General features: G+C 52.3%; 1 protein-coding gene across 3 annotated transcripts; it reads left to right on the top strand.

Moving 5' to 3' along the window:
* Positions 1-1,739: 1,739 nt before the first annotated feature.
* SERINC2 (serine incorporator 2) lies at positions 1,740-21,856 on the top strand. 3 transcript variants are annotated; one of them, XM_004372021.1, is made up of 10 exons: positions 1,740-1,912; positions 11,712-11,873; positions 12,938-13,128; positions 13,555-13,634; positions 14,061-14,198; positions 15,208-15,377; positions 17,004-17,094; positions 17,420-17,561; positions 20,237-20,452; positions 21,657-21,792. In XM_004372021.1, exons 1-10 carry the CDS (start codon positions 1,841-1,843, stop codon positions 21,790-21,792), a joined length of 1,398 nt encoding a protein of 465 aa, XP_004372078.1. In that variant the 5' UTR covers positions 1,740-1,840. The 3 variants fall into 3 exon arrangements, with proteins under 3 accessions (XP_004372078.1, XP_004372079.1, XP_004372080.1); XM_004372022.3 differs by lacking the exon at positions 1,740-1,912 and adding an exon at positions 4,835-5,025 and having other exon boundaries at positions 21,657-21,856; XM_004372023.1 differs by lacking the exon at positions 1,740-1,912 and adding an exon at positions 10,603-10,623.
* The last annotated feature ends 2,797 nt before the right edge of the window (positions 21,857-24,653 follow it).

Here is a 24,653-nt window from a genome sequence, read left to right as displayed (position 1 = left end):
ACACACGCAATCACTTGTATGCACACACACAACCGCTCCCACCCCCCTGCTGCCCATGCATTCTTGGCAGACCCTTGACGTCTGTGAGGGAAGCACTAGAGACCTTTTGGAATCCTCTGACCTGTGAGTCTCACAGACCCCGTGCCTGATCCTGGCTTCCTCCTCCACCACATTTCTGGCAAGTGTCAGGGGCCTCTCCACCCCACCCCACATATCCTCAGCTTTTCCACTTTCACCACAGTCTTCTGTCTCACCCCACGGCCACTTGCCACAAAGAAATGGATTCCTTCTGAAGTGTCACTGCATCTGGGGAACCAGGCCCACAGACTATCTGCTCCAGGAGGGCAGGACCGTGCCAGCCTTGTTCATGTCTCATCCCCCACATTTGGCACACAGCTGGCCCTCTCTAGGTGCTGGTTGAAAAAAAGGAACAAAAGAGGCAGAGAGATGCAGACACTGGGCAGCCTCAGGGACACACCTGTCACATACACTTGTATGTGTACATCCATGCACACACAAGACACAGTGCACACGTCCATGCTCACACATGCATCATGTGTGTGCCTACACACACGTGAACATGCACTGTGTGCACACACCTATCTGCCTGTCTCCATACTCTCCAGAGGAGGTTACTTCCGGGACCCAGGTCCTTCCCAAGGCCTTGGTCTCCTGAGGCCAGCATGGGTTCATCTGCTGAGGGCCAGAGATGAGGAGGCGTCAGATGGGGTCCAGATGTGGCCCCATGACCATGTGCTCAGGACTTCTGGCTTGGCCCTGGGCATTTGGGCAGCAGAGGTTAAGAGTACCAGCTCTGGAGCCAGACAAAACCCGGCTTTGGATCCTCAGTCTGCCACTGAGTCACTGTGCACTTTCCGTATATGATTTATGTGAGAGTTACTTAGGGACATCAATTTCCTTATCTGTTAAGTGGAGGAGAAGGAATTCCTATCTTCAATGTATCTTACTTGAGATACTCTTAGCTAGTGCCTGGCATGTTGTAAGCACTTAAAAATGGTAGAAGTGGATATTATCGTTGTTACTTTGTTGTTACTTCAGCCTTTGCCCCTTTGAGAAGGTGGGTAGTCTTGGGGAGTGTGCATGGGGGAGAGCAGAGTAGATGGTACCCACACAAACACCTCTCCCCAGATGGTCCCCCAATCCCAAGCCCTCATTATCCCACATGCATATTCATAAAGGACAGCCTCAGCCCTGCTCTGTAAATGGGTCAGAGCAGGAAGTGGAGGCCAGTGCAGAGAGTGAGGCCCAGGGGACAGAAGGCTCGAAGCCAGAGCATCTAAATCCTCATGGACGGGAGGATGCTGAGTGGGGATGGGAGAAGAATGGATTGGGAGGCATTAGGGGGTACCGGTGATTTGGGCAGGGATTCGTGCCTATATTGCAGATTTGAAAACTGAGGCTGAATGAGATCAGATTAGAGAGTCCCTGCAGTAAGTGGCTGAAGAAGCCTGCTTCCTTTAGCACTTGGAGAGTCAAGCATCTGTCTGGGCTGGATGATGGGCATGGGGGATGGACTGATTGACCCCTGCATGTTTCTCTCAGTGGACATAGTTTAATGGAGTTCGTTGGAAGAGCTGTTGTGATCCTGAATCCCAACCCTTTGATGAGGCTGAGGTTGAGTGTCTCCCCAAGGTCATATGGCTCTGACTGTGATCTTGGCTTTAGGGGTGTGAGAGAGGTAGTTTGGTCCTCGGAGCTGCAAGTTTAAGACGAGGGAGAAAGGCTGATGGGCTGGTCAAGAGACCAGGAAATGAAACCCTTTTATATCTATTTCCTCATTTCATCTCCATCATGATCCCCTGAGATAGCTAGAGCAAAAATGATTATCTCCATTTCACAGATGAGAAGCGTGAGGCTGAGAGAGGATGAGTCATCGGGACAAAGCTACACAGTGAGTTATTTCCAGAGGGGGTCAGCCCCTCCGTGTAGGTGAGGAGGGAGATGTGAGAGTCCTGCTCATCTTGGGTAGGAGTAGGGCCAGGCCAGTGGCAGCATGTCACCTGCTCTGAAAATTTTCATTCTAATGTCAGAGGGGCTGTCTGTATACATGTAATCAAATCAGTCCCTCCCTCCTTTCATATAACTGCCTATTCCTTAGGATGCTTTCTTGGATACTCACAGTGGCTCGGTGAGGTTAAGCAGGATCACCACCCCCACTTCAGGGCAAGATGGAGGTACCGAGGGGTGAAGCCGCTGGCCCAGGGGGCAGGGGCTATGACAGAACAGGAATCTCAGGTCTTGGGCACTTTCTACTGTACCACATGAGAAAGGGATGGCAAGTTTGGCTCCTGGGGCAGAAGTGACAGAGGGAGCTGACCCGAGTGTGGCAAGGCTGTGACAAGGGCTCACTTCAGACTACTTGGTTTGCACTGAAGATGACTAAGCTGGGAAATTTCTGATTTTCCTGGATGGTTGGTCTTGACAACTGAGACCCTTGCTAAGCCGTGAGTGCCACAATTCGTCTCTTCAGTACCGCCCCCACCCAAGTCTTCCGTATGCCCACAATTCCCCCTATAGTTTGGTCCCTAAGATCATCTTCCTCCTCCTCCTCCCCTTGCTGTTAAGAAAGGTTCTAAGGGGCTCATGCTGAGAGAGAGCCTACTTTTTCCAGGGAATTTTGCATTTCCAAAGGAGACAAAGCCTTAAGTCAGAGCAGTGCATTCAATAGTGGCATTTCAGACTTAGAGGATTGCTGGGCAAGAGGGAAGTCATAGCAGTATGAGGAAGCCAGGCTTGTGGTAAAAATTCAGACATTCATTCATTCAGCAAGCCTTTACTGCCTACTATATGCCAGACAGGAGCCCTGGTGGCACAGTGGTTAAGAGCTCGGCTGCTATCCAAAAGGTCTGCAGTTTGAATTCACCAGCCACTTCTTGGAAACCCTATGGGACAGTTCTACTCTGTCCTATAGGGTCAGTATGAGTCAAAATCAACTCGACAGCAATGGTTAGTTTTTTTTTTTGGTATATGCCAGACAAGGAGCCCTAGTGGTGCAATGGTTAAAGTGCTCGGCTGCTAAACAAAAAATGTTGGCAGTTTGAACCCACCAGCTACTCTGTGGGAGAAAGATGTAGCAGTCTGCTTCTTAAAGATCTGTAGCCTTGGAAACCTCATGGGGTAGCTCTACTCTGTCCTATAGGGTCGCTATGAGTTGGAATTGGTTTGACAGCAATGGTGGGTTTTTTTGGTTTATGCCACACAAGGGGGTCTGGTGGTACAGCGGGTTTGGTTTTTTGGGATACGCCAGACCCGGTGTTGTGCGCAGGGGGTGGAGGAGTAGGAAAGCTGGGGATGAATCAGACAGTCCTTGAGTGGCTCAAAGCCTAAGGGACCCAGTCTAGGGAAGGACTGAACATATTACTGGATAGAGAGGTGGGACTGGGTATTGTCACCGTCTCTTTCCAAGAGAGGCAGTGAGATGTTTGGGTCTGGCCTCGGGGTCTGAGGTCAAGGCTAGACCTGTGGGCTTCCAGTTCTGCCCCTTATGAGGTATGTGGCCTTGAGCAACAGTCACAAAACCACAGTAATCGTAGTCAACATTTATTCATGCTTAGTTCGTGTCTAGCAAGTCACTTTACTTCTTTGAGCCTCTGTTTCTTCATCTGTAAATTGGAGTGAGGGAAATTAATGTACTTCTCAGGGTGACTGTGAGGCTCAAATGGGACCATGTGGGTGGAAGAGTTTTGTACATGCTTGAGCTTCATGGTGACCTCAGTGATTTGTGAGGCCATAGTGGAGGTCCACATTATTTTGGAAACACAAGTGAAGCCGGGGGATACTCCTTCCTAATGGGGCCTGGGAGTGAGCTAGGGTGGGGTGGGGGTTCTCTTCACCAAGAAGACAAGGGATGTGAGCAGGGCGGGAAGGAGGGCTTTCCAGGAGGAGGGCACCACGTGGGTGAAAGTGTGGAGGAGGGAAAGTGTGGGGTGTGCTTGTGGAACAGTCCTGGCACCATTAATAGCTAAGCCTGGCGCCCGGTGAACCACCCAAGGATGCAGTCAGGCTGGATTGTTGGCCCTGGGCCAGCTGTGAGGCACACATTAGCCTTCTAGAGTTGGGTGGGGAGAGGGCTGGAGGGTTAACCAAGAGTAATTACAGAGCCCGCTTCTGGGTCTCTCCACCTATGGGGAAAGGGTTTGTCAGGAATGCGACCCACCTGCCTTTCTGACCTCTTTAGCTGGAGGCCATGGATTGAGCATCCTGGAAGCACTGAGCCCCCAAGCGCACTTGGCTGTGGCCAGCTTGTGGCCTGAGACCGGCTGCTGGGAGTCAGTAGAGTTTGAAGAATGGATGGATGGAGGGGAGGATGGGGCTGAAAGAGTGTGAAGCTTGGGTTTTAGGGGAAACAAGGACAACAAGGAGCTCACATTTGTCAAGCACCCACTTTGTGTTGCCCCACTTATCCCTGTAACAGCCCTATGAGGTAGGCACTATTACACCCTCATTTTACAATGGGGAAACTGAGGCTCTCAGAGGTGACGTGACTTCCCCAAGGTCTTTAGCCAATCATTCATCATTCAACACCTATGTATTGAGCACAGGTTCTGCGCCAAGGGTTGCAGGGTCAGCGGGAACCACTTCTTGGCCTTAGTCCCCCAAAGCTGACAGGGTCGTGAGTCACACGTAGCCTCCCCGCATCACGAACCCAGGTCTTATTAATTCCAAACCCTCGCTTTGGACCAAGACACGAGCCCGGGCCTGAATCGGGTAGTGTTGGGTGGCTCTCGTGGTCACCCGAGTCCCGGGCGCTCCCACTTCCCACAGCCCCGCCCCGCGGCACCTGCTCCAGGTGAGCCCCGGAAGGCCCCGATCGTCGCCGGAAAGCGTCGAGCGGTTTCGGCAGGTGGGGCGGGGCTGGGGCGGGGCCAGGCCGGGGCAGGGGACCGGGGCGGGGCCAGCCAGGCACCAGGAGTCCGGCGGGATCCCAGGCCCTCGCCTAGCTCGGGCTCCCGCCGCGCCGCCGCCATGGGAGCTTGCCTGGGAGCCTGCTCCCTGCTCAGCTGCGTGAGTCCCACCCCGGCGCCCCCGGTCACCCGCGCCGCTGGCTCCTTTTTTGGCCCCGCACTTTTTTCTTTTCTTCTTCTTCCAAGTAGTTTCTTCTTTTTCCTTTCTCCAAACTTGTCTTTCGGGGCCCGCACCCCACCTCCTCGCCCCAAGGGCCCCCTGTCCAACTTGGTAACCCTTTGCCCCCCTTCCCTGCCATCCTGGGCCCACGGGCGCCCTGGGCAGCTGGTGTCCGGGGCTCGGGTTACTGCGGGGGAGGGGCTGGGGAGCGCCGGGGGAGGGGTGGGGGCGGGGAGTGCCCTCGGCGGGCGCCCTCCCAGGAACTGAGGAGACTGAGACCCAGAGTCCTGAGAGGGGCTGAGCTCCGGGGCCCCACCCCTACCCGCGGCCCCACCTCGCCCAACTTGGTGCTGGCGGAGTGCGTCTTTTCTGGCCTTTCCCACTCGGGCGTTCTGACTCTAGCCTGCCTGGTCCCTGTCCCTCTCTGCCCCTGTGTCCTTCTATCTCTCTCCCTCTGGCAGTCTGTTGGCCCGTCTGGCTCACTGTCCATTTGTATGTGTCTGATATCGGTTTGTTGGTCCGACTGTCTTTGTTTGGCGCCTCTCCGTCTGTCATTGTCTGTCTCTGTGGCTCTGTCAGTCCGTCTGTCTTTGTGCGTTCCTGTCTCTGTCCCGTTCAGTCTGGCTCACGCTAACTCCTGGGCATTTATTTCCCCAGCCAGCCCCAGACCCTTACCCTCTAGGCCCCAGCGCTGAGACGGGGCGGGGAGGGAGCCCCTATCTGGCCTTTCTGTGCCACCCTTGGGTGAAATTGGTGCAGGTCAAGCAGCGACAACCTGGGCCAACTCTGGGTTGGGAGACCAGGAATTTGGGAAGAGCTGGAGTGTTGGGGGTAACTGGTTTCCTGGAGTCAGGGGTCTGGGGTGGGGGGCACCTGCCTCTGTTTTGGGGCTGCAGCCAGCAAAGGGGAGGGACTTCAGGCAGACCCGGCTGGGAGGCCCCCCTCTCCTTTCCGTTTTCCCAGCCTCCCAGCCCCCTCTCCTTTTCCTGTTCCCCTCATTAAATCTTTCTGAGGCTCATTCAGGCAGCCCCTCCTCCTCTGACTCCACACAAAGAGAACCAGAAGGGGAGAGGGGAGTCCGATGGCTGCTGAGTCTTAGACTTGCTTTCCTTTGTCTCTGGTTTGTGTGTGTGTTTGGATAGGGGTGTGGAGCGGGGGGCTGGGGACCTGGAGCTTTACTGAACAGCCCATTCTGAGAATGAGATCTGCACAGGGAGGCTGGGAGTGGGCCTCTGGACAAGGCTCTTGTCCCCTCTGGACCTCTGTTTCCCCATCTGTGAAGTGTGTGTGTGTGTGTGTGTGTGTGTGTGTGTGTGTGTGTGTATAGAACAAGGAGGAATCAAAGTTGGTTCCTGAGATCCTCCTGCCCACACAAAGTCCTTGGACTTGACCAGATTTCTATTTGGTGAAGCCTGGTGAGGCTCAGATCCTGGCTGGGCCCCCCTGGGGTGTGGGATGTTGAGGGGAGACCCGCCAATCCCCTGTGCCCCTGTCTCCCCATCTGTAAATTGGGGACAGTAACAGCGCCTCCCCCATAATGCAGTTGGGAAGGTTAAATGGAATAAGGCATGTAAAGTGCCCAGCATAGTCCCTGGCATAGAGCAAGTGCTCATACATGGGAGCTGTTGTTATTATCAACTAGGAAAGGTGGTGGAGACTTCCTGCTGGAGATATAAAGAGCCAAGCCCTGGTCTCTGAGTCACACAAGGCACCTGACCAGTCTGCGCACATCTTCAATTTACAGATGAGGAGACTTGGGCCCAGAGAGGTTAGCTGACTTGCCTAAGGATGCACAGTGAGGGATGGGGAACTGCACAGTCCAGATTAAAATCTGATTCCTGGTTCAGGCTTCTGTCCACACCTCCTTCCCTCACCCATATTCTGGGAGCCTGAAGGACTAGGCTGGCCCAGGGTAGAATTGGGAGGTATCTCAGTGAGTATCCAGTATCTGCGAGGGACTTGCCCTGCCTTTCAGTGCCCTCCCCTTGGGGTGCTGGCCTCTAACATTTACTGAACCCCAACTGTGTGCCAGGCACTGTGCTGAGCCCTCACCCAAGCTGTCCCTTTGGTTATCTCCCCAGCCCTACTGAAGGGGTGTCCTGCTGTGGGTGGGGAGACAAGATGGGCCCTCAAGGGCATGAGAATCATCAGGCAAGCCAGTATATGGCCAGTTGGGCGGTCAGCAAATATTTCGGGAGAGCCTTCTATGTGAGTGTGAAAGGTGCTTGGATCCTGGCTTAGCCTCTTCTCAGTGCGTGAACATGGATAGCCACTTTGTATCTCTGACCCTCTGTCTCCTTGTTTGTGAAGTGGAGATAACAAAGGTACCTGCTTCTCAGAATGTTGTGAGGATGGAGTGGGACTGAGCACACTAACATGCTTAGCAAGAAGCTGGCATGCAGTGGCCACTCTGTAAACACCCCAGAGTGGTAAATTGCTGGAGACATGTGAGGAAGTGGTGAGGCTGGTGGAACCCAGAGCTGTCAGACTGCAGAGGCTGGGCTCTGAGCCACTTTACTGTCCTGCCCCAGAAGCCCATTTTACAGATGAGGAAACTGAGTCCCACTGCGGGAAGAACGGACTTGCCTAAGGTCATACTGCAGGTTAGTGGCAGAGCCAGGTTGAGGACCTGTATTCTTAGCACCGCACTGGGAAATAAGTGTGTATTGAGTAGTTTGGGGGCTGACCCCTTCTCTCCTGTGTTTTATCTAGTCCTGGGGGGCTCAGCCACTTATGAGGTTGTTCATGAAGTCTGCAGTGTGCCTTCCATCCTCACCTGGGCCGGTTGGTTTTAACAAAAGAAAATAACTAAACTGTGGCCCCAGCCCTCAACTCTTCCCACCGATTGACCCATGAGTGGTTCTAATAATTGTTTCCCTGGCCCTAGGGACAACCAGGAGGGAGTGTAAGTGGCACAGTGACAGCCTGTTCCTACCACCCCATACCATTGCTGGGTCCAGAGCCGCCTAGCTGGCTGTCTTCCAGGTGATTCTTCCCTGGCGAGAAGCTGGACTGGCTGAATGTCTAGGAACCTTGCAGCATTAAGACTCTAGGACTCAGGGCTTCCTAAGTTCTGTGAGTTCTCCATTCGGGGAACCTGGGCTGCAACTAAGACTCAGCCACTGTGAGTGTTCTGGTGCTTTTCCATCACTTCTTCTTCCCCGCCCCTCCTTCACCCCTAGTGCATTTTTCTGTCGGGGGAGAAAGGGAGAGTGGTTGTAATCTCAGTGCAGAAGCAGGTTCTAGTCTGCCTTGGTTGCTCACATTATGTCATAAGCACTACTGCGTGTTGCTCCACAGGCTAGTGATTTTCATCTACAACATTCCACTGTCTCCAGCTGTCGGACATTTAAGTTAGTTGCAGTTTCATGAGATTCTAATAAGCTCACAAAACTTAATGCTTTGTGTGTACTTTAGTTTTCCTCTTTATTTAAATCTTTAATTTTTGGTACTTATAAAATCAACCTTAACCAATAAACCAAACCAAACCCATTGCCCCTGTGGAGTCAATTCCGACTCACAGTGACCCTATAGGACAGAGTAGAACTGCCCCATACGGTTTCTAAGGAGCAGCTGGTGGATTCAAACTGCTGACCTTTTGGTTAGCAGCCATACTCCTAACCACAACCTTACTGAAGTATAATTTCCACACAATAAAACTCACCTATTTTAAGTGTTACCTACACATCTCCCTTTGGCAGAGAATTCTCTATTATAGGAGCACCATGATATATTGATAGGCATTTAGTTATTTCTCCTGTTATTTCTGTGTTATGAACAGTGCTACAGTGAGCTTCCATGTGTGTGCGTGTGTACACATATCCGTTCTTACTCCTGTGGGCTGGTATTTCTGTGGGAAGAGCTTCCTGTAGGGGGGATCCCCAGAGGTGGAGTGATGGTGTCAAAGTGTATGAACATTTCTGAGGAGGTTCTGCTTCCCCGCTGGAAGCAGTTGGGAGCTAGTGTGTGTTTTTCTCTCTTGCCTGGTCTTTCTGGCTGCCAGCCAGACCTTTGGATATGCTGAGGTTTCAGGTACCAGGAACACCTGAATTTTGATCTCCAAGAACTGCAGTGAATTTAAAGGCCCGCTCCCAGCTTTGCCTGTGTCTCAAATGTCCCAGATGGAAATGGTAACAAGCTGGAGTGAGGGCTTGACCCGAGCACTTGGGCACCGGTTTTCCAGGAGCAGTGTCTGTTGGCCTTCCTTGGTTTTCTCTGTTCTTGGCGGGATTACTTTTATCATTGGGGAGTTTTGAAATTAAATGAGACTGCCTTCGATGAGTTAGAGGGCTGGGAGGTAGCATTGTTCTGTGGGCAGAGCCTGTGCTTTGGTGCAGACAGACCTGAGTTTGAATCCCAGCTTCTCAGCTGACTTGCTGCACGACCTCGGTCATGTCACCCCTCTGAGTCTCAGTTTCCCCATTTATAAATGGGGGGCTACAGCAGCACTTACTTCATAGTGTCAGTGAGGCTTAAATCCTTATCCTTATCCTTAAATCCAAATCCTTATCACAGTGCCTGGAACTGAGTAACCCTTGGTACTATTATTACTTGAACCCCAGCACTGCTGTTGACCTGCTGTGTGACCTCTGGGCAAGTTTCTTAGCCTCTCTGGTCTCAGTTTCTTTATCTGTAAACCGAGCATGATAACCTGCTCTGTCTGATAACCAGAATGCACTTTGTGGTTATAAGGCACTTTTCTGGTGGCATTTGCATATCCTCACCTCCCAGTGGTAGCCGTGGGTAGGAGGCAGGGCTTGAGGTCTGCAAGGTAGAAGGCCTGGCTTTGATTTGGACCATGAGAAATAATTTCATCCTACATTTCATTGAGCATCCATACTGTACTTGGCTTTGTGGGTGAAGGAGAGATGGGTAAGAAGGAGGCTCCTGGGGCATTTCCAGTCTAGGGGAAAAGTAGGGGGGAGACGGAAGGTAGCTACATCCTAAGTTAGACTGTGCTGTATGCCTGTGACCAGTGTGTAAAGAAGGTTGTGGGCTTTCAGACAAGCAAGGGGGCCGTTTCAGCCTACTCTCCACAAAGCTGATTTTTTTTAAATGTAAGACTGTTCCCATCACTCCTGTCTTAAAACTCTGGAGTGGACACCTGATGCTGTTAGGATGAAAACCAGGGTCCTGTACACAGCTGCCAGGCCCTGCATGGTCTGGCCCGTGCCAGCCTGTCCAACCTGCTGGTCACTGCTAACGTCCTGTTCACGAAGCTTTGGCCACAAAGCTTCTTCACATTCCTCAAATGCCCGCAGCTCCTGCCCACGCCAGAGCCTCTTCAAGCTCTGCTGTCTCTTCTGGAACACTCTTTACTCCCCTCTTGTCTGGCAAGTGCCTCCTCATTCTTTAGCTCTCTGCTTATCTGTCACTCTTTGCTGGGTGGGGGGGTATCTTCCCTGACCTCCCACCCCCAAACTAAACTCGGGTCCCTTGTTAGTCACTCTCATGGCAGCAAGTACACTTTCTTATTAACACTTATGACACATGTCATCATTTGGTTAGTGTCTTTCCTGCCCATGGAAGCTCCAGAGAGTGAGGCCTTTGTCTCTTGCTCTCCAAACTCTTAAGTACCCCATTGAGGCTGTTGGGGCTGTTTAAAAGCCACCAGAAACCCAAACCCGTTGCTGTTAAGTCGATTCCGACTCTTAGCGACCCTATAGGACAGTAGAACTGCCCCTTAGGATTTCCGAGGAGCAGCTGGTGGATTCGAACTGCTGGCCTTTTGGTTAGCAACCAAGCTCACCAGGGCTCTGGGGCTGTTTAAGGGAAGGTGAATAGTTTCCTCAAAGGCTGGACTTTGGATCCACATCCCAGAGGCATGAGTCTCCAGCTGTAAATGTTGTGATATCCCCTGCCTCTGATTTCAGCCAGCCAGAGGGAAAGGACTGACACCTGCTTGGGCCATGAGAAAGAAAGCGTTAGATCGCCACCTGCTGTCCAAAAATGGTACAGCCCCAGGGTGAGGAAATGGTAACAGGCCCTCCAGGGATAAATACCACAGTGAACAAAACAGACAAAAATCCCTGCCCTCCTGGAGCTTACCTGCTAGAAAGGGGAGGCAGCCAAACGTAAGTAAAATATGAAGTGTCATGTGATTTCAAATTCAGCATCCTATTTTGAATTCTCACAACTGTTTCTCACAACTGCCCTGTGAGAAGTAGGTAACCCTTATGATTCCCATTTTATAGGTGAGGAAACTGAGGTTCAGAGAGGTTGAGTGAGTTGTACAAGGTCACACAGCTAATCAGCGACAGAGTTGACCTGATTTTTTTTTTTTTTTTTAACCACTCTGCTTCCCCCAAGTAAAACACATTATAACACACCCCACCCTAGCTCCTTGCTCTCTCTGAAGCCATGGTAACACCAGAGATAGATCTGAGTTTGAATCTGGGTTTTGCTGCTTTCTGGCTCTGTGACTGCATGTGACCCAGCCTCTCTGAGGCGTGGTTTCCTTACCTCCCCCCACCCGACCTGGGCTTGAGAGTTAAATGTCTGAAGAAGAGATGTGCCGCTGCCTGGACAGATTTAGAGACATTCAGTGAGCAGGTGGCAGGTGCTGTGTGCTGGGACGGGATGGGGAGAGGAGGCAGAGTAACATGCGTGCCCTGCCCTCCCTGCAGGCGTCCTGCCTCTGTGGCTCTGCCCCATGCATCCTGTGCAGCTGCTGTCCCGATAGCCGCAACTCCACCGTGAGCCGCCTCCTCTTCACGGCCTTCCTCTTCCTGGGGGTGGTGGTGTCCATCATCATGCTGAGCCCTGGCGTGGAGAGTCAGCTCCATAAGGTGAGCAGGGGTGGGGTGGAGAGGGGAAGCCACCTGCTGGCCTGCCTCTGGTGAGGGGCTCAGCTGCTCCAGGCCAGAAGGCCTGGGCTGGGGGTCACAGGTAATCAAGAAGAGGTGGGCAGGAGTGTTGGGGCACACCGATGCTCCATATCCTAGGTTGGCGTGTTTCATTATGTGGGCAGGAGGTTTGACCCTCACATGGGGATTCTTGTTTCTTATAAACCATGGTCCCCTTGGGTAATCTTATTAATCATCATGGCTCCCCAGACACTGGTCAGGGGCTGCTCTTCCCCCGTTTAATGCTCAAGCCCTGTTTGGGACTCCCAACTCTTCCCTTCATCTCAATGTGTCATAGCCTGGCATAGACCCAGGGGATATTTAAGCCAGTGATTCTCCAGTTTTCATGTGTGTAAAGGTGTATATGAATCACCTGGGGAGTTTGTTAGAAAGGCAGATTCTCAGACTCTACCTTAACCAGTTGCAGTCAAGTCGCCCCTGACTCACGGTGACCCTATGTGTGTGAGAGTAGAACCGTGCTCCATGGCGGATTTTTTGGAAGTAGCTCACCAGGCCTTTCTTCCAAGGTGCCTCTGGGTGGACTCGAACCACCAACCTTCCGGTTAGCAGTGAGTGTATTAACTGTTTGACCACCCAGGGACTCCAGACCCCACCTTACAAGTTCTGATTCTGTAGGATAGGGGCCCCGGGATCTCAACTTTCCCCCAGCACCTGGGGGGAGTCTGATGTAAGGGGTGGGTGGAGAATGCTCTGGGAAATCCTAGTTTAGACAATGCAGTGCATTCCTGAGGTAATGTGGATGAAAACAGGGAAATAAACAGTAACAAGATATAACTAGCCCGTCTATCTCTAGGGGGGAGCTCATTCCTCAAACTTCAGCTGGGCAGTGGGTGGGAGCTTGGGGTGGGAAGGGAGATGGGGGGCAGTGGAGATGGGGGAGCCTCCTCCCTGTCCTGCCGTGGCAGGGTGGTGCTCTGGTTCACTAAGGGAGCCTTGAGGGTTCTGTGTGGGGTGGGGGCTTCAGACTGCTCCGTTTGTCTCCACAGCTACCCTGGGTGTGTGAGGAGGGGGCCCAGAACCTCGTTGTCCTGCAGGGCCACATCGACTGTGGCTCCTTGCTCGGCCACCATGCTGTTTATCACATGTGCTTCGCCATGGCTGCCTTCTTCTTCCTTTTCACCCTGCTCATGATCTGTGTGCGCAGCAGCCGGGACCCCCGGGCTGCTATCCAGAACGGGTGAGAGAGAGGGACCCCTACCTGCACCTGGGGACCCTCCCCCATGGGTTTCCCTTCCTCTGCCTGCCTTCAGGGACCCCCAGAACCTACTCTCAGACTCAGGAGTCACCAAAGCCAGGGGGGTGCAAGCAGGGGTCAACTCATTCAGTTATCCCCATTTCTCAGATGAGGAAAATAAAGCCCAGAAAGGGCAGCAACTCACCTAAGGCCACACAGTACTTTAGTGCCACAGTTGGGGCTAGAACACTGGGGTTGGTTCTAGGACCAGGATAGCCCTTCTGTGCCCATCAGTCAGAAGGTCCCCATTCACCTCCCCTGGTATCTTCTTTGGAGTCTTAGATCCTAGGGGTCAGGCCTGGTCTGGCCTCTGGTTCCCTTCCCCCAGCCCAGCTCACTTCTCCATTCCTCCCCCTGCCCGCACCACAGGTTTTGGTTCTTTAAGTTCCTGATCCTCGTGGGCATCACCGTGGGTGCCTTCTACATCCCTGACGGCTCCTTCTCCAATAGTAGGTGGACGTGGGGGGAGGGAGATGGGGCTCCAGGCAGGGCAGCATTGGTGGGGGCTGCCCTGGCACACAGCCCCCAGACCGCAGCAGGGTCCTCGCCCCCCACCCATGAGAAACAGCACTAGTGGCCTCTGCTGCTCGGCTACATGGCCTTTGGGTACCTTGGGGTGGGGTGGGGGACCACCTTGCCCTGAACACCCTGCCACAGTATCTGTGCATGGCTGAGGGTTCCCTGAGGGCAGGGCCTTTGCTTGCTTTCGTGGCGCAGACGATCACTGAATGAATAAATGTGTAGGAGAGGGAGACCAGGGGGCTCGTGCCTACCCCAGGAAGCCTGTGGGGCATTAGGGGCCCCAGGCCCATCCCCAGGTGCTGCCTCCCCTTCACAGTGGACCTCCTCGCCTCACTCCCCCCTCCTGCCCCCAGTCTGGTTCTACTTCGGCGTCGTGGGCTCCTTTCTCTTCATCCTCATCCAGCTGGTGCTGTTCGTCGACTTTGCGCACTCCTGGAACCAGCAGTGGCTGTGCAAGGCTGAGGAACGTGACTCCCGTGCCTGGTACGCAGGTCAGTGCCACCTGCCCGGCCTCCGCACGGGGAAGATGCGAACTCAGGGCTTGAGTGGGGCTACCTGAGGGATGGGGCAGAGCGGGGGAGCCCGGAGGGTGTCTCGAGCAGCCCCTGACTTTGGGCAGGAGATGGAGGGGAGAGGCTGGGTGGGGGGAGGAGGCAGCTGGTCCTGGAGTGACTCCAGAGGATCAGAGGAGAGCTGACCTGGAGAGGCCTGGGGGGTCATCTAGTCTAGTAGTTCCTGCAATAGTGGTGAATAAGGCCCTTTTAGTGGTACCCAAGGTCTCTAGGTGGTAGAAATCATTTGCTCTCGGCTACTAATTGAAAGGTTGGCCCTTCAGACCCACCCAGCGGTGCCATAGAAGAAAGGCCTGGTGATCTGCTTCCATAAAGATTACAACCAAGAAAACCCTAAGGAGCAGTTCTACTCTGTAACACATGGGGTCTCCATGAGTCAGAATTGACTCGACGGCAACAGTGACAGAACTTGCTCAGCAGAATGCCATTCGTCCTTGTTGGTAGGTGCTGTCGAGTCCATTTGGATTCATAGCAACCCCACGTGACAGAGTAGAACTGCCCCATAGGGTTTTCTAGGCTGAAATCTTTATGGGAGCAGATCGCCAAGTCTTTCTCCTGTGGAGCCGCTGGGTGGGTTTGAACTGCCAACCTTTCAGTTAGCAGCCGAGCACTTAACTCTTGTGCCACCAGGGCTCTTGCCTTTCATCTAGTTCCATTTTGATAAGACTCTTGTGTTCGTTGTATTTATTTTTATGGATGCCTTGTTTATAGCAAGTGAATCATTTTAGTTCAGGAGTTACGTAGATGGGACAAAAATCACAGAGGTGTTGGTGAATGACTGAAAGTTAGAAAACGTGTATGTCATTCCTCAGGTGAGGAAACTGAGGCCTGGAGAGGGGGGTAGGATTGCTCGATGAGCCCCCGTGAGGGAGCAGGGATCCCTGTGCCTCCTGCCTCCAACCCACTGCTCACCGCCCCTCCCACCCAGGCCTCTTCTTCTTCACCCTCCTTTTCTACACGCTGTCCATTGCGGCCGTGACACTGCTTTTCATCTACTACACCCAGCCCGGCGCCTGCCACGAGGGCAAAGTCTTCATTAGCCTCAACCTCTGCTTCTGTGTCTGTGTCTCCATCATCGCTGTCCTGCCCAAGGTCCAGGTGAGCCTGCCTGTCCTCACCCAGTGTGGGACCCCCTCTAGGAACCTTGGAGTCCTAGGTAGGGGTTCTCAGTCATGGAGGCTTGAGTTCAGAGGGGGGGCTCCCAAGGCAGCCTTCCTGGGTTAGAGTCTGGGCTGTCACATCTATATGCTGGGTATCTTTGGGAAAGTGTCTTAACCTCTCTGTGCCTCTCTCTTCTCAAATATAAAATGGGGATAATATGTACTATCTGGAGTTATTCTCAGAATTGAGATCGTATTTGTGAAGCACCTAGAACAGTGCTTAGCATATAGATATCAATCAGACATTAGCTATTGTTACCATTATAGTTGTTGTCATTGTTTTTATGGGAATCAGAACAACATTAGGGAGAGTCACTGAGTGACTTGAGTAGTGGTGTGGAAGGTGCAGTTCCATGGTTCCTGGTCCCAGACCTGGGATAATGGGTGGAGGCTCCTGAAGTTACCTTCTCTTCCAGTGGCACTTGAGAGTTTGGAATCTCAGCCCACTGGAGGTTTCCAAGATAGCTTAGGGAGTCTTTGGAGCCTCTGAGTAGAAAGGTTGGAGACCGCCCTTCTGGTGCATTTCCCAGTGGGAAAACTGAAGCCCAGAGAGGGTAATGCCCCTGTCTCGGGTCACACAGAAATTTGTGTTCATTCAGCAAATACTTCTTGAGCACCTACTGTGTACCAGACTCTCTTCTAGATGTTGGAGATACAGCTGTGAGGAAGATAAGGAGAAATAATAATAATAGCCAACAATTAGTGGCATCTATCATGTCATTTAGTCCCCACTTTACAGATGAGGAAATAGAGGCTTAGAGAAGTAAAGAGACTTGCTGGAGGTCACTCGGCTAGTAAAGAGGGCAGCCGGGATTTGAACCCAGCAGGCTGGCTCTAGAGCCTGTATTCTTAATCACAGAGTTTAGATTTATATTCTTAAGTGTGTGTGTGGCTAGGGGCAGGAGTGGGTAAGCAGTAAGAGAGTAGGACAAATAAGGCAATTTTGGATAATAAATGCTGTATGGAAAATAAAAGGGTGTGGGCTAAGGGTTGATGGGGTGGCAGGGATGGGGGCTGCTGTAGTCAGGGCTTTTGGGCCGGGCCTCATTGGGCATCCTGTTTGAGCAGAGGCCTGAATGCTAGAGAGGGACTCTCTGACTGGAGACACAGAGAACCATGTCAGGAAGAGGGCACAGCAAGTGCAAAGGCCCTGAGGTGGGAATGGGTTTAGACGATTCTAAGGAGATAGGAGGCCACTGTGGCTGGAATGAAGACAGCAGGGAGGAGCGTGGCAGTGGATCAGGTGGACATGAAAGCAGGGAGGAACCAGGGAGGCTTTTCTTCAGAGTGTAATGAGACTCTGCCCTTGAAGGGTCTTCAGCAGGGGGGGAAGTAGGGGTAATTTGAGGGGTATTAGAAGAAAGAAGAATAATTAGAACTCTGCCTTTGGGTGGGCAAGGTGGGTATTGGATGGCCTGGTTAGTGTGTTTTCCAGAGGAGTAGGCAGGTGGCTCTAGATGGTGAGAGTTTCGGAGGCCCCCCCGTTGGGAGTGAGTGGGCTGGGTGGGGGTGGGGTGTCCCTGGGCCTGGCAGGGGTCTTACCCAGTAACTCACTCCTTGCTAGGATGCCCAGCCCAACTCGGGTCTGCTGCAGGCCTCGGTCATCACACTCTACACCATGTTTGTCACCTGGTTGGCCCTGTCCAATGTCCCAGGTGAGTGCAGGCCAGGGCTCAAGGAGGCCTGGCCTTGTTCCTGGGGCAGTAGTGAACTGTCAGGGAGGAGCTGGGGGCCCTCACAGGTGACAGAGACACCCAGCTTCAGCCCATTCTAAAATTCAATCCTTTAGGGAGTTGGGGACCCCATATGTTCCTGGAGCTCTCTCTCTGTCGTTTTATAAGTGCTGGCTGTTGCTGGGACAGGCTGGTCAATTGTCTGTCTGTCTGTCCATTTGGGTCAGCTTTCTGCCCATCCTCAGGGCTACCTGGCTACTTAGACCCGGCCTGCACGGGCTGAGGGTGACTGTGCTCCCATCCCTAGACCAAAAATGCAACCCTCACCTGCTGACCGATTTCAGCAACGAGACAGTCCTGGCAGGCCCCGAGGGTTACGTGACCCGGTGGTGGGACGCACCAAGCATCGTGGGGCTCGTCATTTTCATCCTGTGTACCCTCTTCATCAGGTATGGTGGGGGCCTACTCTCTGGGAGGGAGATTATGATTGGGGGTCCAGAACCAGAAGGGAGGGGAGGAGGTAGGAGCCTGTATGCCAAGTTGGAAGGTGTCCTCAGCCAGCAGCATGTCCATCCTGCACATTGTGCTAGTGGGAAACCGAGACCCTCAGAGAGCCCACTGAGAGTGGGCAGCAGAGGTGAGGCTGGAATGCAGGCCTCTGCCTCCTGGCCCAGGGTCCAGGCTGTGTGTTCCCAGCTCAGATTCAGGTACAGGCAGCTGTGGGATCAGGGAAAGAGCCTGGCTGTGAAAGGTCACTACTGTGTGACCTGGGCGAGTGGCTTAACCTCTCTGAGCTTCAGTTGCTCCCCAGTAAAAGAAGGACAAGTAACCTCCACTGCTGAGGGTAGCTGTGACAGCACCGTCTCACCTGAGAGATGACAGCCTCGTACTTAAGATCACACAGCCATTTGTTCTTAAAGGGATATCTTAGTGAGTGCTTGTCAGTGAGGACTTGAGCCAGGCTGCCTGGGTTTGAACTTGGCACTGCTACTTACTAGGTATGAGATCTTGGGCAAATCACCTCATCTCTCTGTGCCTCAGTTTTCCTATCTATAAAATGAGGATAAAAATAGTAACTACCTCATTGGGTTGTTGGAGGGTTACAGATGAGTTAATATGTACAAAGCACTTCAAAAGGAACCTGGTAAGTAGTAGGTGCTATATATATATGTTTACTATTATTTCCAGTAGTAGGTGCTATGTAAGTGTTAGCTATTATTTTAGGTAGTAGGTGCTATATAAGTGTTTGCTATTATTTCAAGTCACTGTGAACATTTCTACAACTGGATGGTGTGAGTGCCTGATTTTTAAGAGTCACTAGATCATAATATTAAGTATAATTATTTACACTGAGTCTGGCAGACTTGTAGTTTGGCTCCACATTTCCCCAAGTGCCACTTTCTTAGTCGACCCTTTACTCTCCTGTGGAACCTTTGTCCTCCACCTGTGCTCTCCTCAGTCATCCATCCTGGGCAGTGCCTGTTTTCCCAAGAGCAGCACATCTGCCTCTGGACTCCTGGTCTAGAACATTTTGAAGCTGTTTCACGTTTTGTTTTGTATTAGCCTTTTTCAAATGATTTTCTCCGAGTCAAGTCTGTACAGTTCATAACCATCTCTCTTCTTTGTCACCTCATTTGATTCTTTTTTCACCCTGGAAAGACCTTTCTTAGCTCCATTTCACAGACGAGGAAAGTAAGACTCAGGGAGGAGCAGCCATGAACTGCTATATCTGAGGCCATGAGCACACAGTGACCGTGGAGCCTGAGCATACTTGTCCTAATCTCTGCCTCACTATCCCTCCCCATCCCCTCCCAGGCACTCTAGCTATGCTGCTCAGCAGTACTTTTGTTTTTAGCACAGTTCTTAAAATACAGGAGGCAGAGAAACATAAGCAACTCTATCAGGGCAGGGTTCACTGATGGCTCTTCCCCTGCCAGCTCTGGATGGTGTAGATGTGGGCTCACATGCAGTAGTTATCAGCAGATATTTGGTGACTGCATTGAAGGATGGTTCTGACCACTCAGCAGAGGGGGCAGCTGAAGTCAGCAAGGGGTGATTTGTCCACTTGATGGGGTGGGGTTGGAATCCCAAGCCTCCTCCTTTTTCCTTTATTTTTGACATACAGGTTGTTTTTTCAGAATTGTATATATGTCTCACTATTAAATACTGTTAAAAACATCAAGACGTCATTATAGAAAAACAATGACATACAATCATCATTATTGTTGTTATCATTTTTCATATAAATATGGAGGAGGAGGTAATTGGTAAAAGATCAAGAGGAAAGCTTAAAATTAATAGCAAATGAGCATTATTAATTATAAAAACATTACTAATTAATGAGTACCTGGTATGGTGCCTGATAGTAGGTACGCAGTAAATATTTATTGAATTGGCAAATCAACAGTCGTAATACATCTCCTCCTCACTTTTCGACTATCTCGTTATCTGACATTTCGCATTTGCAACGATAGTAAAAAATCTACTGTCTGACTGTTTTGCGCACTAATGACACGTCTGGCAGTAATGACTGCTGAGGTGAGAGGCAAGAGTAATGCTGGCTGTGATGGTGAAGGTTATGTGTCAACTTGCCTGGGCCATGATTTTCAGTGGTTTGGCAGTTATGTAATGATGTAGTTATCCTCCATTTTGTGATCCAATGTGGTCATCCTCCATTTTTGCATAATGACCTGGCCTTTGGAACCTAACCATGTTGATAAGTGAGGAGTGGGTGTAATAGTGACTGTTTATTTGGTTTATACTCTGTGCCAGGCATAGTGCTGGGGACTTTACATGAATTATTCCATTTAATCCTCCCAACAACCCTAAAAGGGAAATACCATTATCCCTGATTTTTATAGATGAGAAGTTAGAGGTTGAGAGATGTTAAGTGTCTTGCCCAAGGTCACACAGGGATAGGGGAGAGTTGAGAGTCAAAGCAGTTAATTCCTGGCCCAGTTAACTCCTAACCACCAGGCCACCAGCCCCTGAGGCTCTTGGCTCATCCACACTCAGTGTTGTTACATAACCAATGCTGTGGTTCATGAGGCCCCTTGCCACTGCCTGCCTACCCACCTTGGGCAGCAGCAGCCCTGATGGTCCGCCCTCCTTGTGCCCCCCACAGTCTGCGCTCCTCAGATCACCGGCAGGTGAACAGCCTGATGCAGACAGAGGAGCGCCCGCCCATACTGGAGGCCACCCAGCAACAGCAGGTGGCGGCCCGCGAGGGTCGGGCCTTCGACAATGAGCAGGATCGTGTCACCTACAGCTACTCCTTCTTCCACTTCTGTCTGGTCCTCGCCTCCCTGCACATCATGATGACGCTCACTAACTGGTACAGGTGTGTGCACCTGGTCGGGCACAGGTGAACCTGGGGTGCCCGAGGTGTGTGTGCCACACACTTCCACTCCTCTGCCCATCACTGGGTTTTTCCTGATGCCTGAACAAGGCTTGAGGGTGGGGTGTCTCTCTAGGACCCTCCATAAAGCCTGTCCCACCCCTGTCCCGGTTTTCCTGCTGGTGCCTCATCTGCTCATCTCCTGGCCCTTCACTAAGTTACTGAAAGGTGGGGTCACAGGAAATGGAGCTGGGCCTGTGCAGGGCAGACAGGGTTTTTGGGATCAGGGATGGTGATTGGGGTTATGGGGTCAGATTTGGGTTGGAAGAAGGTTGGAATTAGGGTGTGGAGGTTAGGATCAAAGTAACAGGATCAAAAATAGAAGTCATGAGGTCAAGGTTGGGGCTGGGAATGGGGTTATATAAAATCATGAATTTGGTTAAAATTGAGGTTAGGAGGCCATAAAGCCTGGATTGAAATGTCAAAATCAAGGGGTTAAAATCAAGATAGCCAGGCCAGGACTAGGTTCACAGGGTCAAGGGTCAGAATTGTGGTCGGTGGTATCAGAAATGGAGTCATAAGATTAGGGGTCAGGACTAGGGTAACATGAGGGTGAAAAATCAGTTACAGGTCAGGACTAAGATCAGGAGTTCCAGGGACTGAGGTCACAGAATTGGGATCACAAGGTTAGGGTCAGGTGTCAGGTCATAATTTCAGGGGCTAGGATGGGCTATAAGGTTAAGGGCGAGGACTGTCATAAAGTCACAATCTAGGACTGAGGTCAAGGTTAGAACTGAGGTCAGGAATCAATTTTGTGATACAAGGTCAAGAGCTATGTTCAAGGTCACAAGGCCAAATGCCAAGGTTGAGGACAAAAATGTCAGGGCTACAGGGCTGCTGGGTGCCGTTGAATCGATTTCAACTCCTAGCGACCCTACAGGACAGAGTAGAACTTCCCCAAAGGGTTTCCTAAACTGTAATCTTCATGGAGGCAGATCACCAGGTCTTTTCTCCCACTGAGCTACTGGGTGGGTTCGAACCGCCAACCTTTTAGTTAGCAGCCAAGCACTTAACCACTGCACCACCAGGGCTACAGGGTAAGAGGCAGAATTGAAATCAAGGGTCACAACTGTGGTCATAAGGTCAGGGGCCAGGACTGAGGTCACAAGATTGAAGGCAGGCTCACGGGGATGATGGTGTGTTCCAGACCCAGCGAGACCCAAAAGATGATCAGCACATGGACCGCGGTGTGGGTGAAGATCTGTGCCAGCTGGGCGGGGCTACTCCTCTACCTGTGGACTCTGGTCGCCCCCCTCCTCCTGCCCAGCCGAGACTTCAGCTGAGGCAGCCCCCCTGCAGCCCACCCACCTGGTGCCTGAGGTCTCAGTGACAGCTAGCCCTCTCCTCCCCCCGCCTGCACTTCCAGGACTTGCCCCTGAGCTGGGCCCCTCCATTCTTTGTGCCTTCCATGTGAGGAGGACCAGGCTCATGCCTGAACCCACCCTCCTGCTACCCCAGACCCATAGAGCTGCTTCTTCCCCTAACCCCCTGGCCACCTACACTCACCCTTTAGGGGAAAAGGGCCCTTGTTCTCAGGCTCCCCGGGGGAGGGGCTAAAGGCGAGGGCTGCTCAGAGTGCAGGGAGCATTCACTGTGATGGGTGCCCAGCCCTGAGGCCCGGGTATTCCTGACCACATCCCCCAGGGCACCCACCCATCCTGGACTCTGTGCCTTATCAAGTCTCTAAGACTTTGCCCAATAAACAAGCCTGCTCATGTGCCTTCCCATGCTGTGTGCCCCCTCACCCTCAGCATGGGGCCCTCGGGTGGGCCTCTCCCATCTGGGGCCAGGCCAGTATGGGGTCTGGGGATAGAGAGTGAGAGGTGAGGGGCTAGATCACAAGGGACCTCGAAGGCCAAGCAGAGGAGCCTGGGCTTTGTCTTCTGGGTCATGGGGTGGGGGCTATAGAGGAGGGAGGGGCAGATCAGGGCTCTGGAAATAGCCCTCTAGGGACCAGGAAAGGGGAACCTGGAGAAAGGAGGACCAGTAGGAGGCTGGGGAAGTGTCCACGTAAGGGGTTGTGAGGCCAGGGTCGGGGGTGAGGAGGAGGTGATGCCGCCCCAAGGCCTGCCCATCTCTGACCCACCTCCAGGGTCCAGCAGAGGAGCTCACCACAGCCTCTCCTTCCCTCCCTCCCACAGTAGTAACTGGTGTCTACTCTGGGCCAGGTGCCACCGGGACCCGAGGGTGCAGGGGGAAGAGTGAGTGCTCTGGAGTTGGCCAAGCTGGCCTTGATCCCGGCTATACCACGGAGCTGTGGGGCTCTGGGCAGGTCCTCCACCTCTCTGGGCCTGGGTTCCTCATTCATCAGACAGGGAAAATGCCACCCACTTTAAGGCCGTTGGGAGGGTCAAGTGAAGCAGCCTGCAAAGTGCCTGGCACAGCGGGTGCTCAATAATGTCAGTTCCCATCCTGAAAAGCACAGTGATGAAGGGGATGGATAGGCTCCTGGCCGGGACCCCGGGACCCCTGGTCTGGTCATTGTGACGACTGTGGACCATTCACGCCTTCCACTTGTGGGTATAACAAATGTGTATTAACACGATAGGGGTTTGTGGGGTGCTGGGCTGTGGTGGACAGGGACACGGCCCGCTTCTAAGGAGCTCCTGGACCGTGGGGGAGAGTGTAGTGATGGAGGCAGCACGGGGGCCTGTGGGGTCACGGAGGAGGCACCTGATACAGGCCATGATCAGGACAGACATCCTGGAGAATGAGTAGGAGTCAGCTAGGTTGGGAGGAGCAGCACATGAGTGGGGAGGTTGGGGGTGGTTCACGGACCAGTGAGAGGTGCATGTGGCAGGGATGCCAGGGAGGAGTGTGAACCTGGACAGCTGGGCCATGGTAAGATCAGACATCCTAAGGGCAAAGGGGAGCCATTGGGTTTTGAACAGGGTAGAAGCAGTGAAGCTGATCACCATGAGCTGATCATGGGGAGCCCCTGGGGGTGTACAGCAGAGCAGTGATGTGGTCAGATTGGTATTTCAGGAAGATGTAGAGTAGAGGGTAGAGTGGGTGGAGGCTGGTGCCAGGGCCCAGGGCCAAGGGCATGGGGGCCTGAAGAAGGTGCCTCGCTCCAGGACAGATCTTGCGGATGTCCTTGCCCCCTGGTGCCTTCCAGCTAAAGGAGATCCCTCTCCATGGGGTGCAAGTCTGAGCATCCTTCCCTCAACAACAAGACCTCGTTTTTTCCTTATTCCACATTGTGCTCCCTGATAACCTTTTTTTAAAAAAGATGTTATTGTTCAGGAAGTACAGGGAGTTCCCACGTACAGCTCCCCCTGCACACTGTTTCTCTTATTTTGCAGTTGTGTGATGAACCAATATTCATACATTATTATTAACTAAAACAACAACAACCACCACCAAACTCATTGCCACTGAGTTGATTCTGACTCAGCGACCCTATAGGACAGAGTAAAACTGCCCCATAGGGTTTCCAAGGAGCGGCTGGTGGATTTGAACTGCTGACCTTTTGGTTAGCAGCTGGGTTCTTACCATTACACCACCAGGGCCCCAATTATTAACTAAAGTGCGTAGTTTATATTAGGGTTTGCTCTGTGTTGTACAGTCCTGTGGGTTTTGACAAATGCACGATGTCTATGTTTGCCCTTACAGTATCCTGTAGCATAGTTTCACTGTCCTAAACTGATAACCTTTTTTATACATTTGGAAAAGTGGGCAGTTTTGTCCTGCTTTTGTATCCCCGTTGCTCTATAGTTTTCAAAGTATTCACTCAGCAAGCACGTACTCAGCATGAGGATGGGCCAGGGTCTGGGCTGGGGCAGGGCTGGCGGGGAAGGAGGCAGGGCCAAGCTGTGAAGAGCCTTGAATAAAACAACACATTTGTTGCCTCAGTTCCGGAGGCTAAAAGTCTGAAACCAGGGTGTTGGCGGTGTTGATTCCTTCTGAGGATCTAAGGGAGAATCTGTTCCATGCCTCTTTCCTAGCATCTGGCGACGGCCGGCAATTCTTAACATTCCATGCCTTGTAGATGCATCATTCCAATTTCTGCCTCCATCTTCACGTGGCCCTCTTCTCTCTGTCTCCCTATGTCACCATTCATTGGATTAAGACCCACCCCACTCCGGTATGACCTCATGTTAACTTAATTGATAACATCTTCAAAGACGCTGCTTCCAAACAA

The sequence above is a fragment of the Trichechus manatus genome, unplaced genomic scaffold (assembly GCF_000243295.1).
Source record: "Trichechus manatus latirostris isolate Lorelei unplaced genomic scaffold, TriManLat1.0 scaffold00015, whole genome shotgun sequence".
Taxonomy (NCBI): Eukaryota; Metazoa; Chordata; class Mammalia; order Sirenia; family Trichechidae; genus Trichechus; species Trichechus manatus.
Note: the sequence above shows the minus strand (reverse complement) of the source record. Positions and strands in the feature narration are given on the sequence as shown.

Bases quoted from the DNA above. Each gene is read 5' to 3' on its own strand.
- SERINC2 (XM_004372021.1), top strand. From the start codon at position 1,841: ATGATTATCTCCATTTCACAGATGAGAAGCGTGAGGCTGAGAGAGGAT. The intron at 13,129-13,554 runs GTGAGAGAGAGG...CCCGCACCACAG, and splicing joins CGGGCTGCTATCCAGAACGG to GTTTTGGTTCTTTAAGTTCC. The intron at 17,095-17,419 runs GTGAGTGCAGGC...TCCCATCCCTAG, and splicing joins GGCCCTGTCCAATGTCCCAG to ACCAAAAATGCAACCCTCAC.